Genomic DNA, 16492 nt, shown 5'->3' with positions numbered 1-16492 from the left:
ATCCAAATAGCGGTGTTTTGTTTGTGCGTTCTAGACACTATCCGAAATGGTAAATCAGGGTTACGAGCATGGCGCAATTCGTGACAAAAGATTTCTAAATATTCCATTACCGTACTTCGAAGCATGTCAACCGCTGTTTAAAATCAATTTTTATGCCATTTTTCTCGTAAAAAAGCGATAATATTCCGACCGGGAATCTGCGTTTCGGTAAACAGAGGAAAGAAAACAAAGCATTCGGTCGGCGCGGGCACGCGCCTGAGTCTCACAGTACTGTAACCAGCCACTACCCAAACGCGCTACTTTGTTTCAACCAGAGCCTGCAAAGCCACGATTCAGCTTTTTGCCGCCTTCTGAGAGTCCATGTGAGCCGTAGGAAGTGTCACGTAACAGCAGAGATCCTTTGTAATGGATAGAGATGGCAAAGAAGGCCAAGAAATGGTCAGACAGGGTGCTTCCTGTACAGAATCTTCTCAGGTTTTGGCCTGCCAAATGAGTTCTGTTATACTCACAGACACCATTCAAACAGTTTTAGAAACTTTGGAGTGTTTTCTATCCAAAGCTAATAATTATATGCATATTCTAGTTTCTGGGCAGGAGTAATAATCAGATTAAATCGGGTACGTTTTTTATCCGGCTGTGAAAATACTGCCCCCTATCCATAACAGGTTAATCACACCGTGAGCTATGGTTCATTGAGCACTTCCTATTGCTTCCACTAGATGTCCCCAGTCTTTACAAAGTGGTTTGAGTGTCCTACTGTTAAAACTGAATGAATGAGACGCTGTGGAACGTGGTCACACGGAGAGGGCCATCACCATTATGACGCCGGCGCCCCTGGGTACCCTCCCCTTTCGAAACGTTTTGAAGCACAATACAATCGTCCCCCTCGAATATTATTGGCTCTCTTGTTGAAAAACGCCCTGAAGATTTATGTTATACAACGTTTGACATGTTTGAACGAACCTAAATGGGAAAAAAATGCATTTTCTCGAAATGGCTGTCCCGTGGCCGACGGAGCATTTGAATCAGCCTTCAGACGCGCTAACAAGAACAAGCTCTTGGAACATAAAGGAGTAATTTTTTTGAACGAAAATACATTTGTTGTGGACCTGGGATTCCTGGAAGTGCTTTCTGATGAAGTCAACCAAAGGTAAGGGATTATTGACAATAGTATACAAGACTAGATGTGATATGCGATTGTTCCAAGATGGCGCTGACCTGTAACGTTAGCCTATTTTTCAGAGTATCGCATCCCCTTTCATCGCAAAGTATGATTACCCAGTAAAGTTAATTTTAAATCTGGCATTACAGGTGCTTTCAAGAGATATTCATCTATAAATCTTAGAATGACAATATTACATTTTAAAAATGTTTTCGAATAGTAATTTAGTAAATTGTAGCTCTGTTTCATCGGATGCATTTGTGGGAAAATAGTTAGTCAACGTTACGCACCGATGTAAAATGCTGTTTTTATATATAAATATGAACTTTATCGAACAAAAGAATGCATGTATTGTGTAACATGATGTCCTAGGTGTGTCATCTGATGAAGATTGTCAAAGGTTAGTGCTGCATTTAGCTGTTTTTTGGTTATTTGTGATGCATGTGGTTGGTCGGAAAATGGCTATGTCGCTACTTTTACGATATACTCCTCTAACATAATCTAATGTTTTGCTTTTGCTGTAAAGCCTTTTTGAAATCGGACAAGTGGTTCGATTCAGGAGAGGTGTATCTATAAAACTATATAATTTGAAAAAAAAATTGAAAAAAAAAATGATTACATTTTGTTATGCTAATGGAGATATGATTTTTCGCTGGATGTCCGTCCTGCATACGGGACGGAGGCCGCACAGGGGTTAAGGGGTGGTCAAATGAGTGCTCGGGCAGGTGCATAGGAGTTTCCATCGGTGTGATTACGGTGGAGAGTCCAGACCAAGTCTCCACCGTGCACATTCCCTCAGAGTATGCCGATTTGGCTATCGCCTTCAGTAAAACGAAGGCGACCCAATTACCACCTCATCGACGAGGAGACTGTCCCATAAACCTCCAGGTGGGCGCTGCACTGACTCGTAGTCACGTTTATCCCCTGTCTCAGGAAGAAACAGCGGCTATGGAAACATACGTCACTGAGTCGTTGAGGCAGGGATACATTCGGCCATCTAACTCACCCGTCTCCTCGAGCTTCTTTTTTGTGAAGAAGAAAGAGGGAGGTCTGCGCTCGTGCATTGACTATAGAGGTCTAAATGCCATCACAGTGGGTTTCAGTTACCCACTACCTCTCATCGCATCGGCGATAGAGTCATTTCACGGGGTGCGCTTCTTCACGAAGTTGGATCTCAGAAGTGCCTATAATTTGGTGCGTATCCGAGGAGGGGACGAGTGGAAAACTGCATTTAGTACCACATCTGGCCATTATGAGTACCTCGTCATGCCGTATGGGTTAAAGAATGCTCCCGCAGTCTTCCAATCCTTTGTGGACGAGATTCTCCAGGACCTGCTCGGTCAGGGTGTAGTGGTGTACATCGATGACATTCTGGTCTACTCTGCTACACGCGCCGAGCATGTGTCTCTGGTGCGTAAAGTGCATGGGCGACTGGTGGAGCATGACCTATACGTCAAGGCTGAGAAATGTGAGTTTTCCAAACCAGCCGTCTCTTTCTTGGGGTATCGCATTTCCACATCAGGGGTAGTGATGGAATGTGACCGCATATCAGCCGTGCGTAATTGGCCGACTCCCACCACGGTGAAGGAGGTGCAGCGGTTTTTGGGATTTGCCAATTACTACCGGAGGTTTATCCGGGGCTTTGGGCAGGTGGCGGCTCCCATTACCTCACTGATGAAGGGGGGCCCGGTGCGGTTGCGGTGGTCAGCGGAGGTGGACAGGGCCTTTAGTCGTCTGAAGGTTTTGTTCACTGACGCTCCAGTGCTGGCGTATCCGGATCCCTCTTTGCCCTTCATAGTGGAGGTGGACGCGTCCGAGGCTGGGGTAGGAGCCGTGCTATCCCAGCGCTCGGGCACCCCCCCCAAGCTCCGCCCCTGCGCCTTCTTCTCTAGGAAGTTGAGTCCGGCGGAGCGTAACTATGATGTGGGGGACAGGGAGTTGTTGGCTGTGGTCAGAGCCCTGAAGGTGTGGAGACATTGGCTTGAGGGGGCGTGTCACCCTTTTCTCATCTGGACTGACCACCGCAATCTGGAGTACATCCGGGCGGCGAGGAGACTGAACCCGCGTCAAGCCAGGTGGGCGATGTTCTTTACTAGATTTCAGTTTAACATCTCGTATATCCCAGGTTCCCGGAACACTAAGGCCGACGCACTGTCTCGTCTCCATGACGTCGAGGAATGGTCCACCGATCCCACTCCCATACTTCCAGCCTCCTGCCTGGTGGCACCGGTGGTCTGGGAGGTGGACGCGGACATCGAGCGGGCGTTACGGACGGAGCCTACTCCTCCTCAGTGTCCAGTGGGTCATAAGTACGTTCCGCTCGGTGTTCGTGATCGTCTGATTCGGTGGCCGCACACGCTTCCCTCCTCGGGTCACCCAGGGGTTGAGCGGACAGTGTGTGGTCTTAGTGGTAGATACTGGTGGCCCACCTTGGTGAAGGACGTGAGGCACTATGTCTCCTCCTGTTCGGTGTGCGCTCAGAGTAAGGCTCCCAGGCACCTGCTTAGAGGGAAATTACAGCCCCTCCCGGTTCCACAGCGACCATGGTCCCACCTGGCGGTGGATTTCCTGACCGATCTCCCGCCGTCTCAGGGCAACACCACGATCCTGGTCGTTGTGGACCGGTTCTCTAAGTCCTGCCGTCTGCTTCCTTTACCCGGTCTTCCTACCGCCCTGCAGACCGCGGAAGCCTTATTCACCCACGTCTTCTGGCACTACGGGGTGCCCGAGGATATCGTCTCAGATCGAGGCCCCCAGTTCACGTCCCGAGTGTGGCTTCGGTCAGTTTGACCTCAGGGTTTCACCCCGAAAGTAATGGGCAGGTAGAAAGGCTAAATCAGGAAGTGGGCAGGTAGAAAGGCTAAATCAGGAAGTGGGCAGGTTTCTGCAGTCCTACTGCCAGGACCGGCCAGGGGAGTGGGCAAGGTTCGTGCCATGGGCCGAAATGGCTCAGAACTCTTTGCGCCACTCCTCTACCAACATGGCGCCGTTCCAATGTGTGTTGGGTTATCAGCCGGTCCTGGGGCCATGGCATCAGAGCCAGACGGAAGCCCCTGCGGTAGAGGAATGGGTTCAGCGCTCTAGGGAGACCTGGGACGCTGTTCAGGAATCCCTGGAACGAGCCAGGGAACGACAAAAGGCGAGCGCTGACCGGCGCCGCAGTGAGGCCCCCGTGTTTACCCCAGGGGAGAGAGTCTGGCTCTCGACCCGGAACCTGCCCCTCCGCCTGCCCTGCCAGAAGCTGGGTCCGCGGTTTGTGGGGCCATTTAAAGTCCTGAGGAGAATAAACGAGGTGTGTTACAGATTACAACTTCCTTCTTATTATCGCATTAACCCCTCGTTTCATGTGTCTCTCCTCAGGCCGGTGGTAGCTGGTCCGCTGCAGGAAAATGAGGTGCGGGAGGTCCCTCCACCCCCCCTGGACATCGGGGGGCCCCCGGCGTACACAGTCCGGTCCATCTTGGACTCCAGACGCCGTGCGAGGGGCCTGCAGTACCTCGTGGACTGGGAGGGGTACGGCCCGGAGGAGAGATGCTGGGTACCGGTGGAGGACATTTTGGACCCAGCGCTCACCCGGAAGTTCCACAGCCTCCATCCGGATCGCCCTGCGCCTCGCCCTCCGGGGCGTCCTTCGAGGCCGGCGTCGGCGTGCTGCGGGAGCCGCGCGTCAGGTGGGGAGTACTGTCACGACACCGACGGATGGTGGCGCCCCTCCTCGACCGGGCGGCGCTCGGCGGTCGTCGTCGCCGGCCTACTAGCTGCCATCGATCCTTTTTGTTTCACTTTCTGTTGGTTAGGTCTAGGTAGGCACGCACCTGTTTTGGTTTAGTTATTAGTAGGGGGGGTTATTTAGTCTAGCAAGGTATGTCTGTGTTTGTGAGTGATTTTTTCCGTCAGGTTGTACGTCTGGGGAACAGGTGTTTTTTCCCTTCTGCCTGTGGGTTTTGTGGCAGTGTGTTTTGGGCTGCGTCCCTACGGTGTGTTCGGGCTGCTTATGGGTATTTGTTTTACCTTGCCCTGCCCTACCTGTTTTTGGCAAGCGTGGATTGTTTATTAAAAACAAGTGTTCACGGACTTGTGTCTCCTGCGCCTGACTTCAACCCTCCTGCTTCCTTGAGCATTCTGACAATTATTACTATGCATACCACCTGTAACTTATACGCCAGGAGTCAGGAAGCAGGTGCAGAAGGTCAGTTTAATAGTGAAAGGATAAACAAGAACAAACATAAGCAGCATACTGAATGTGAGAGAGAACAATACCACCTAATGACTGATGACAACTTAAATACAATTTTATTTGTCACATGCGCCGAATACAACAGGTGTAGATCCTACAGTGAAATGCTTACTTACAAGCCCTTAAACAACAATTATGTTTTAAGAAAAATAAGTGTTAAGTAAAAAATAGTTAAGTAAAAAATTAAATTAAATAATTAAAGAGCAGCAGTAAAATAACAGTAGCGAGGCTATATACAAGGGGTACCGGTACAGAGTCAATGTGCTGGGGCACAGGTTAGTCGAGGTAATTGAGGTAATATGTACATGTAGGTAGAGTTAAAGTGACTATGCATAGGTAATAAACAGGGGTTAAATAAAGGGCTAAATAAAGGCAGAGAAATCAAGGAGAAAATGATGAGCAGGTGTGCGCAATGATGGTTGCCAGGTGTGCACAATGTGGGTTGCCAGGACCAGTAGACTGGCAACTTCGAGTGCCGGAGGGAGGGAGCAGAAGTAAGCTTGACACCACCTCTCTTATTACTTATAATAGTTGATATTTTGGACTCTTATTGTTATTATTGATTAATGTACTGCATTGTTCTGTGAGATAACGCATAAGCTTTTCACTGCACCTTTTATACCTGCTTTAAACAGTGTATTTTCTATTTATTTATTTTATTTCACCTTTATTTAACCAGGTAGGCAAGTTGAGAACAAGTTCTCATTTACAATTGCGACCTGGCCAAGATAAAACAAAGCAGTTCGACAACATACAAAAAACACAGAGTTACACATGGAGTAAAACAACATACAATCAATGATACAGTAGAAAAAAATAAGACTATATACAATGTGAGCAAATGATGTGAGATAAGGGAGGTAAAGGCAAAAAAGGCCATGGTGGCAAAGTAAATAAAGTATGGCAAGTAAAACACTGGAATGGTAGATTTGTAATTTGAAGAAAGTTCAAAGTTAAAATATAAATAATATGGTGCAAAGAAGCAAAATAAATAAAAGAAATAAATACAGTAGGGGAAGAGGTAGTAGTTTGGGCTAAATTATAGATGGGCTATGTACAGGTGCAGTGATCTGGAAGCTGCTCTGATAGCTGGTGCTTAAAGCTAGTGAGGGAGATAAGTGTTTCCAGTTTCAGAGATTTTTGTAGTTCGTTCCAGTCACTGGCAGCAGAGAACTGGAAGGAGAGACGACCAAAGGAGGAGTTGGCTTTAGGGGTGACCAGAGAGATATACCTGCTGGAGCGCGTGCTACAGGCGGGTGCTGCTATGGTGACCAGTGAGCGGAGATAAGGGGGGACTTTACCTAGCAGGGTCTTGTAGATGACCTGGAGCCAATGTGTTTGGCGACGATTATGAAGCGAAGGCCAGCCAACGAGAGCGTACAGGTCGCAGTGGTGGGTAGTATATGGGGCTTTGGTGACAAAACGGATGGCACTGTGATAGACTGCATCCAGCTTGTTGAGTAGGGTATTGGTCGAGGATTGGTAGGATGGTCAGTTTTACGAGGGTATGTTTGGCAGCATGAGTGAAGGATGCTTTGTTGCGAAATAGGAAGCCAATTCTAGATTTAACTTTGGATTGGAGATGATTGATGTGAGTATGTGACGATTACAATTTGATTTAATTTGAGTGTGTGTGTGTGTGTGGAGCTGCAGGCTGGATTGTGTTTCTCTGTCTGTCAAGAACATTTTTATTCTAACTTTGTTAGACTGTTAGTAATTTATCACCCCCCCCCCCCCCCATCTGAGCTCAAATGTTTCTAATCACAGTTCATTATCATGCATCATTTTTTTTACATCATCATAATGATTAAACAATGCAGTCAAAAGAACACCAGAGTTCAACTCAGTCACGTTACAATATCATTTCCATTTATATTATTTTATTAGACCCTCTTTGTATTGATATATTATGAGCTCAGGTCAGGTTGCTGTCTGATTATTGAAAATGAACTACACAATCCACTGCTGGGAAGAATAAGAGTCGGTTCAGAGGTGCTACTTAATTATCAGGAGGAGATAGTACGTGTATTTTCCTCGTCAAAGCCTTCCTCGATGACAAGGCTGTGAGGGGTAAGTGCACTACGCAAATTTCATTTGAATGAACAAAATAACTGAAAAATAGCTTGAATGTATTGTGAGGAAATGATGAAATAGAATTATAACATTTGTGTGCCACACCATAACCTGGTGAACAAATAGTCAAAATGCTAATTCTAATTAAGAATATACATTTTCTAGGCATACAACATATGTTCTTAGTGGCTTGAACCATAGCGTTTGAAATGATATAATGTTTTAGTATGTTTATAACTATATAAGTGGATTATCAGTAGTGACTAACGTGTTATGGGTTAGATGGAAGGATTTATGTGCAAATGTATTTGAGGCCAGAGGCAAGGTACATAGGTACATGTGTTTGAGACAGAATTGGGAAAGCGGAATGGAATGTGACTGGAGCGAGATCTGTGTGGCTCATAAATGAAGGAAGGGGGTATTAGAGTCTCTGTTTATAGAGTACCACTCCTCTGTGTATAGTGATATCAGGGGACAGCTCGTAGGAGAGGAAGGACAGCTAACTGCACATTATAGCGACTACTATGAAGTTAAATTGAACGTCATACATTCCCAGATCATGGTGAGCAGTAGAAATAGTGTTGTCATTTCAGACACTATTGTCAACTTTCAGGGAGGGGTTCGTCAAAGAAGATACAACGCTTGAAGGATGCTATAGTAACAGCTGGACTGTAGCTTCAATAAGGGGATTTTAAAGTATGCGTCCTGGATAGTGTTAACTTTAGTTTTTCGTTGCATACATAATTATGCATAGCTTAACACATTATTAATACTTGTTATGTTTTGTGTTTCTTATTGCTTTTCAAGTCTTGTGCTATCACTCTCTTAGGAACCAGAAGGAGGAAATGGAGAAAGTCAAAAGCTCCATCTGAAATGTCATTATTAGTTGTCCGATGAGAGATGGAAATAAGAGTGTGCAATAGTGTGATTATAGATCAGAGGCCATAAGTCTTGGAGGTGTAAATAGACAAATCAACTGTGAATGTCAATCATGTTTTATTTTTTTTGTTCCTGTTTTATTTTTTGTTCATTTATAAGTAATTTCAAATTTTATGTGATGTTAAACAGTATGGAATTACTATTCAAATAGGAGGGACTATTGGGTTGTAATTTGAAATACACTAGAAGTGAATGTTTATATATAGGAGGAATGTATATGGTGGGGTCAATTAAGGGTGGATATGAGCCATGGGCTTGGAGAGTTACTAAGTGAGGGAAAAGGCAATCACATGGTTGCGTTCACTGACAATGGTGGATTGCTGTAGATTAGTGAGGAATGGGGGCCGAGGTCAGGTCAGGTCACATGAAGGGAGAAGGAACTGATAATTAGACACATCACTTAACTTGCTGCCTAGCAACAAAGATGTAATGTTTAGAGAAAATGAGGAGACTGCCCAAAGTGGGGTATAAATACTTGTGCTGGTGGGAACATGTCTTTGTCTGTTCAGCTGTCTGACCCATTGGGCGAATAAACTTGGTTTGAGCTTTTCCTAGTTGTCCGTTAGTTTTTACTCTGTTTTTTTTAGAACTTAACAGATGTAATTGCCAAACGCAACACCAAATGGCTGCAGGTACCTCCACCATGAAAGGAACATTGATATGAATCAGAATGCCTATTTTATCCATTTTAATCTATGGGCTAGACCAGAGGGAAAAGCATTCACCACAAGAGAAAGAGGGTGGTTGGATTTCAGGGAAAAGCAATCAACACCCAATACAACAACAACATGATGAAGCATGGTGGTATGTGTAGTGGGTGTATTTCTTACCCAGTATTGTCTTGTTTTAGGAGATATCCAAATCACCCATAGCTGAACGTTTGTTTGTGTGTGCGTGCATGCTTGCTTCCATAGGTATGTCTGTGTATTTGTGTGTGTGTGTGTGGACACCTGATTTGTGAAGCTTGCCACACCTGCTGAGTGCTATTATTTGAGCATGCTCCAGAGAGACAGATGTACTCTACATGGCCTCTTGGGAACAGGAAGCCTGCAGTCAGCAGGACGCTCCTCTTCAGGACTCCTGGAGAGTAAACACACACACACACACACACACACACACACACACACACACACACACACACAAACACACACAAACACGTGCCAGTAATAACAACATTCACGCAACACCTCCTCTAACCACCTCTTCTCTCTGCAGACTCCGTCCTCACTGCTTCCGACATCAATCCGTGAAAATACTCACAGTATTCACACTGCCACTCTGTTTGTCACAAATAAATATTTTCCCATCTAGGTTGTGTTTAAATTGGATCTCTGGTTTATTAGCCTATTTCACCACTACCTTACTGTACACTCTGCTTTTAAAGGCTCTCCTGATCTACTGTTATAAACCATTTATTTACATTTTTTTGTAGTCTTTTGCCTCTGGTCATCTCTGGTGTAATTCACTACACTCTTTTTGTAATCTGTATACATGGTGTTATTAATTTGTTACCTATTATGTATTTATTGTGACTAGTCTATTTGTTTTTCTCCTGTTTTCTTGTCATTTCTTTTTAAAAACAGTATGCCGCAAGTAAATGAACTCTAACTCCCCCCTACAGCAGGTTCCCGTGGCAGGGCTGAGGAGGGATGCTCTTGGGGGAGTGCAGTAGTACCAGTAGGTTGCTGGAGGCTCTGTGTGGCAGGAGAAGGGTGGTGGTGTCGGCCATGAAGCTTCCCTGCTCCTTCTACTGTTCCCTCTGGTTCCTCCTGCTCCTGGGGGCCGCGTCCTTACTCCTCCTAGTCCACCTCCAGGGCCTCTCAGACATGCTCCAGCAACAGACCCCAGGTTAGTGTACTAGTCTACAGCACTTTTCAAAGAGGTGTACGCACATCCAGTAACTTGCATGATGAAGACCTTTGAGTTGAAACGTTACACAACAACACTGCAGGAGCATTCAACAGTATACTGGTATCTACGTTTTGTGTTGGTGTGGTAATTGTAGTTTTACAGATATCAGATAATGTGGGTTGTTTTGTGTTCTTTGTTGTTGTGAATGTCCAATAAATGAAAGCTTCTGGCCAGTAAGAATACAGTAGTAGTAATCATGATTGAAAAGCCATTTAAAATGTCATCAGTTTTGAGAGGACCCTTGAGACACCCAGTAGAACTGTCATCTTCAGTAAGCCTATCTGTGAGGAGATCTTTGTATTTGTTTAGAGCTGTACTATGCTGTACTATACTGCTGTGCTGTACTGTGTCTATACCCTGGTGTGAGTGGATGCTATGATCTCTGTGGCAACAGTGTCACTACTGATAACAGCTATGAACTGGGAGACAGCAGAGATTTCCAGAGCTGTTATATTCTACTTATGGTCTGATACACACAGGTGACATAAAACACAGACAGAGTGGATATGCTGTAACTCTCTGGTATTGAATTTGGCTCAGTGTTGTGCTTTGTGGCTTTGCATTTATCCTCTCATTGTTGGGATTTGGTGGAGTAATGAAGAGAATATGTTTTAAAATACGTTCTCTTTTCAATTAGGCTAAACCCGTTCTAGACGTTTTTATTGAACACTCAGCTTTTTTATTATCGAGGTTGTTGAAATGGCACACCTCGTTTGTGGAATAGAAAGAAGAAAAAAAAAGCTTGGCAGAAAAAGCTGAAAAGCAGTTCAGTGAAGAGAACATGTTTTGCAAATGGCCGAGTTAGTAAATTACATTTCACAGATCAATATAGCGGCATAGAATAAGCAACACATCAGAGGCCATGTTTAAATTGCCTCTCTTTGAGAATCATCAGTGAGAAACGCACAGTACCCTGAAATTGGTTTGTAATGCCTTTATTAGAAATTGCTTTTGAAATCCTTCACAGACAAAATACATTAAACAAATGCAGATGTTCAATAATTCTATAACCCCATGTAAGGAAATGTATGTAATTGTCAAAGTTAGAGCGCAGTGCGGTTCCAATGCCAGAGTACCGTTGTTGTTATGCTTCTGTTGTTGCCTCATGAAATACTAAAGAAACAAATCAAATTACCCAGACGTAAACAAACTTGGAGACTAAATGTGCTCGTTTGCAACTAAATGATTAGCATGCCACTAGCTGATTTACCTAACGTTAAATAATTACCACCTGTACCCCTCAGTCTGTAAATCCAGTGAGTAAATTCAGCGTCTTTCTAGCACACATAGTTGCATAGTCAAGTTTAACAGATCACCACGTCTTTAGTGTTAGTTAGAACACTTCTCAATGACCTTCGCAGACCTTCACCTTTACAGTCCTCTGCTGTCTGACTCCTGTGCAGTAAGGAAAGAGGCCAGGGAGTGTCCTACTCATTAATCACATACTGTAATCAGTCCAGTGGCAGTACAGTACGGCCTCACTCTCTCACTCACAGCTGAGTCAACTGTCAATGTGGGCTGCCCAATATCATCCCCAAAACATCTGTTTGGCTCCTGTGCCCATATGGTGAAGGTTGAGGGGAGGTGAGGGGAGGCAGAGGAGGGGGGCTAAGGGAAGGTGAGGGGAGGAAGAGGAGTGGGGGCCGAGGAGAGATAAGGGGAGGAAGTGAAGGGGGGCTAAGGGGAGGTGAGGAAGAGGAGTGGGGGCTGAGGAGAGATGAGGGGAGGAAGAGGAGGGTGGCTAAGGGGAGGTGAGGAAGTGAAGGGGGGCTAAGGGGAGGTGAGGAAGAGGAGTGGGGGCTGAGGAGAGATGAGGGGAGGAAGAGGAGGGTGGCTAAGGGGAGGTGAGGAAGTGAAGGGGGGCTAAGGGGAGGTGAGAAAGAGGAGTGGGGGCTGAGGAGAGATGAGGGGAGGAAGAGGAGGGTGGCTAAGGGGAGGTGAGGAAGAGGAGGGGTGCTAAGGGGAGGTGAGGAAGAGGAGTAGGGGCTGAGGAGAGGTGAGGGGAGATGACATTGATGAGACGGTCTAGAGAGGGATCAATACAATATTCAGCAGGTTAACTCAAACCTGAGCCTGCCTCTCCCTCAGCCTTCATCAGACACTGGCCCTCTTGAAATACCACAGCTAGTGGTTCTACACAGGTATGAGAGCAACTCCACCCTATTAATGCATACTCAAACCAACAATAATTGAGTTCATTGTCTATCTACCACTATCCTTTATTAATCTATATTGACTTCAAGGTTTGGAGCTAAAAGTATAGTTGTCTCCTCTCAATGATTGTTACAGTGTTACTCTGGTATTACACATGAATTTCTGATATTTAGGCTTAGGCTATTTGAATAGGTTATTGGACAAGCTTGGATATCCTCTAGCCCTAAACTCTAATTGATTAGCACATCATTGATTGCACTGCTCTCAGGAAGGGAAGAAAGTGCACAATGAGACTACAGAGAGTGATAATAACTCACATGCTGTTTCGGATGATTGTTCCTCTTTAATTGAATCAATGCACATCTCAATTTCAGAGATGCTTGTAAAAACAGCACTGTGCAGTATTTATAATCCAACTGGCATTTTGAAGTGCCACTATTTTCTTTTCTCTCTTTCACTCTTTCTTTTCCCTCTATTTTCTCCAAATGAGGCCTACTCAGTACTGTATTTAAAAAAACTGCAACTCACAGCACACAATTTCTGCTGCTAATTCAAAGGAATCTACTAAGCTACTGAAGTGCATCTCTTCCAAATGATCTCTTCATTTTACACGGATAGCATTTTTTTTCAGTAGCCCATCCAGAGCATATGCTATTCATTTATTTTGCTATACATCTCTGAAACACATTGCCAGGTTTTATATATTTTTCGTTGTCTTATGAGAAACTACCTCGGGTAGCTAACTGGTAGTTAACTTATCAATGGCCCTGAAAAAGTTGTGACAGGCTCTTGTTCAGAACTTGGGGCTTTTCAAACAGAAGGTGTGAACAGTGGGTATGGCTGCATTCAGCTGAGGTGAGCCCGAGACAGTAAAGTACGTTATTAAATCACATCAAAGCTTTCCTGGCTTCTTTTTTTCTTTCTTTCTCCCTCTCCCTCCACATCTCCCTCCCCATCTCACTCTCTCCCTGCACATCTCTCTGTCCATTTCTCTCTCTCTCTCTCTCTCCCTCCCTCTATTCTCTCTGTGCGACAAATTGAATTCTCTCCCTGAAGTGACCTAATGCAATTTGAAAGTTTAACTATGGGTGTGTGAGACGTGTGATGTGTGTCCTATTTGAGTCAAAACAAAAACATGTCACAGCAAGCTAAACCCTAATTTGAAAGGCAAGATTTAATTAATGTTCACCGGGGGTGGTCCAACAGCAGCCTACCCAATACATTTTCATTGGCAGCCACCCTGCTCTTCAAGATAAGAACATTGAAATGCATATTTATTCTAGTCTGTTTGAATATCTTTAGTGACATTCCCATTATTTTTCTTTTGCCATTGTTATGCCGTTCTCGGGATAAGCCGTGGGTTTACGTCCAGGGTATCAATTGTCAATTCTGCTGCTGTGTCTTGAGCAAATGCAAACTCTCTCACATTGACAAGACATGTGAGCGTTTCTATGCCTGTCCGCCTGTTAGAAAATGTCTCCGTAACAATACGTTGAGAATAAACTCAGTTTTGCTTAGAACTAAACCCACCTCAATCCAGGGATTTGTGAGCCCACACAATGGTGGTAGTCTTTTCAATCCACACAGTTCAAGATTGAGGCTAATGGTTGCTTGGCAGTAACAATTCCACACAGGGATTCAAAAGGGTTATTCGGCTGCCTACAGACTTTATCTCCCTGCTTGGCCACCTCCCCCAGATGACCATTCCGCTACCCAAGAAAAGCAAAGCACCCTTTACAGGCTCAAACAGCTGGCCTGTCACCAACCCTTATTAAACGTTTGGAAAAAGGGGTGTTTGACAAAGTACAATGCTATTTCACAGTAAACAAATTAACAGATATTCAGCACGCATATAGAGAAGGGCATTCAACATGTCCGGCACTTACACAAATGACTGATGATTGGCTGAGAGAAACTGATAATATTAAGATTGGTTCACTTGCCTCATGAGGTTATGCCAAAACAAAGTGTGTATAGTAGGACACTTAGTTTTTTCCATACTGTGTCATGACCTGTCTTTGCAAGGAGACCTCATTAAAAGAAATGGACAAACAGACAGTGAGGGAGCGTTGTATGGAATGGGCCTGTTGCACCAGGTTAGCAAGGTCACGACTCGGTGTGCTGCCTCTCTGGAGGCACCGTAGGGAGGACACTCAACAGCCCTGGGGAACACAGACAGCAGTGACTTACTGCCTGCCTGGCTACTGTGACTAGTGGCTGTACACTCTTAGAATAAAAGCTGCTATCTAGAACCTAAAAGGGTTCTTTGGCTGTCCCCATAGGAAAACCCTTTGAAGAACCCTTTGGTTCCAATTAGAACTGTTTTTGTAAAACCAAAAAGGGTTTTACCTGGAACCAAAAACTGTTTTACCTGGAACCAAAAAGGGTTCTCCTATGGCAGGGTTCCCCAACTGGCGATGATTTTAGTTGTTATTTTTATACAGTTGAAGTCGGAAGTTTACATAAACTAGTTTTAATGACTCCAACCTAAGTGTTTCAAACACTACACAAATTTCTTGTTAATAATCTATAGTTTTGGCAAGTCGGTTAGGACATCTAATTTTTCCAACAATTGTTTACAGATAGATTATTTCACTTATAATTCACTGTATCACAATTCCAGTGGGTCATAAGTTTACATACACTAAGTTGACTGTGTCTTTAAACAGATTTGAAAATTCCCGAAAATGATGTCATGGCTTTAGAAGCTTCTGATAGGCAAATTGACATCATTTGAGTCAATTGGAGGTCTACCTGTGGATGTATTTCAAGGCCTACCTTTAAACTCAGTGCCTCTTTGCTTGACATTATTTTAAGAATGTGAAATGTCAGAATAATAGTAGGGAGAATGATTTGTTTCAGCTTTTATTTCTTTCATCACATTCCCAGTGGGTCAGAAGTTTACATACACTCAATTAGTATTTGGTAGCATTGCCTTTAAATTGTTTAACTTGTGTCAAACGTTTCGGGTAGCCTTCCACAAGCTTCCCACAATAAATTGGGTGAATTTTGGCCCATTCCTCCTGACAGAGCTGGTGTAACTGAATCAGGTTTGTTGGCCTCCTCGCTCACACACACTTTTTCAGTTCTGCCCACAAATTTTCTATGGAATTGAGGTCAGGGCTATGTGATGGCCACTCCGATACCTTGACTTTGTTGTCCTTAAGCCATTTTGCCACGACTTTGGAAGTATGCTTGGGGTCATTGTCCATTTGGAAGACCCATTTGCGACCAAGCTTTAACTTCCTGACTGATGTCTTGAGATGTTGCTTCAATATATCCACATAATTTTCCATCCTCATAATGCCATCTATTTAGTTAAGTGCACCAGTCCCTCCTGCAACAAAGCACTCCCACAACATGATGCTGCCACCCCCGTGCTTCACGGTTAGGATAGTGTTCTTCAGCTTGCAAGCCTCCCCCTTTTTTCCTCCAAACATAACGATGGTCATTATGCCCAAACAATTCTAGTTTTGTTTCATCAGACCAGGGGACATTTCTCCAAAAAGTACAATCTTTGTCCCCATGGGCAGTTGCAAACCGTAGTCTGGCTTTTTATGGCGGTTATGGAGCAGTGGCTTCTTGGAGCGGACTTTCAGGTTATGTCGATATAGGACTCCTTTTACTGTGGATATAGATACTTTTGTGCCTGTTTCCTCTAGCATTTTCACAAGGTCCTTTGCTGTTGATTTGCACTTTTCGCACCAAAGTACGTTCATCTCTAGGAGACAGAACGTGTCTCCTTCCTGAGCGGTATGATGGCTGTGTGGTCCCATGGTGTTTATACTTGCGCACTATTGTTTGTACATATGAACGTGGTACCTTCAGGCGTTTGGAAATTGCTCCCAAGGATGAACCAGACTTGTGGAGGTATACATTTGTTTTCTGAGGTCTTGGCTGATTTCATTTGATTTCCCCATGATGTCAAGCAAAGAGGCACTGAGTTTGAAGGTAGGCCTTGAAGGTAGGCCTTGAAATACATTCACAGGTAGACCTCCAATTGACTCAAATGATGT

General features: G+C 44.6%; 1 protein-coding gene across 1 annotated transcript in view; it reads left to right on the top strand.

The window, feature by feature from the left end:
- Positions 1 to 16492, top strand: part of LOC106561536 (carbohydrate sulfotransferase 8) — a 123897-nt gene that overhangs the window by 18768 nt on the left and 88637 nt on the right. Inside the window, exon 2 of the mRNA XM_014125604.3 lies at positions 10033 to 10259. Within this exon, the coding sequence (XP_013981079.1) occupies positions 10061 to 10259 (199 nt within the window). The 5' untranslated portion in view covers positions 10033 to 10060. The remainder of the gene's footprint in view (positions 1 to 10032; positions 10260 to 16492) is intronic.

The sequence above is a fragment of the Salmo salar genome, chromosome 10 (assembly GCF_965601325.2).
Source record: "Salmo salar chromosome 10, fSalSal1, whole genome shotgun sequence".
In the NCBI taxonomy this organism is placed as follows: Eukaryota; Metazoa; Chordata; class Actinopteri; order Salmoniformes; family Salmonidae; genus Salmo; species Salmo salar.
The sequence above is the reverse complement of the archived record's forward strand: the minus strand, read 5'-3'. Positions and strand labels throughout refer to the sequence as shown.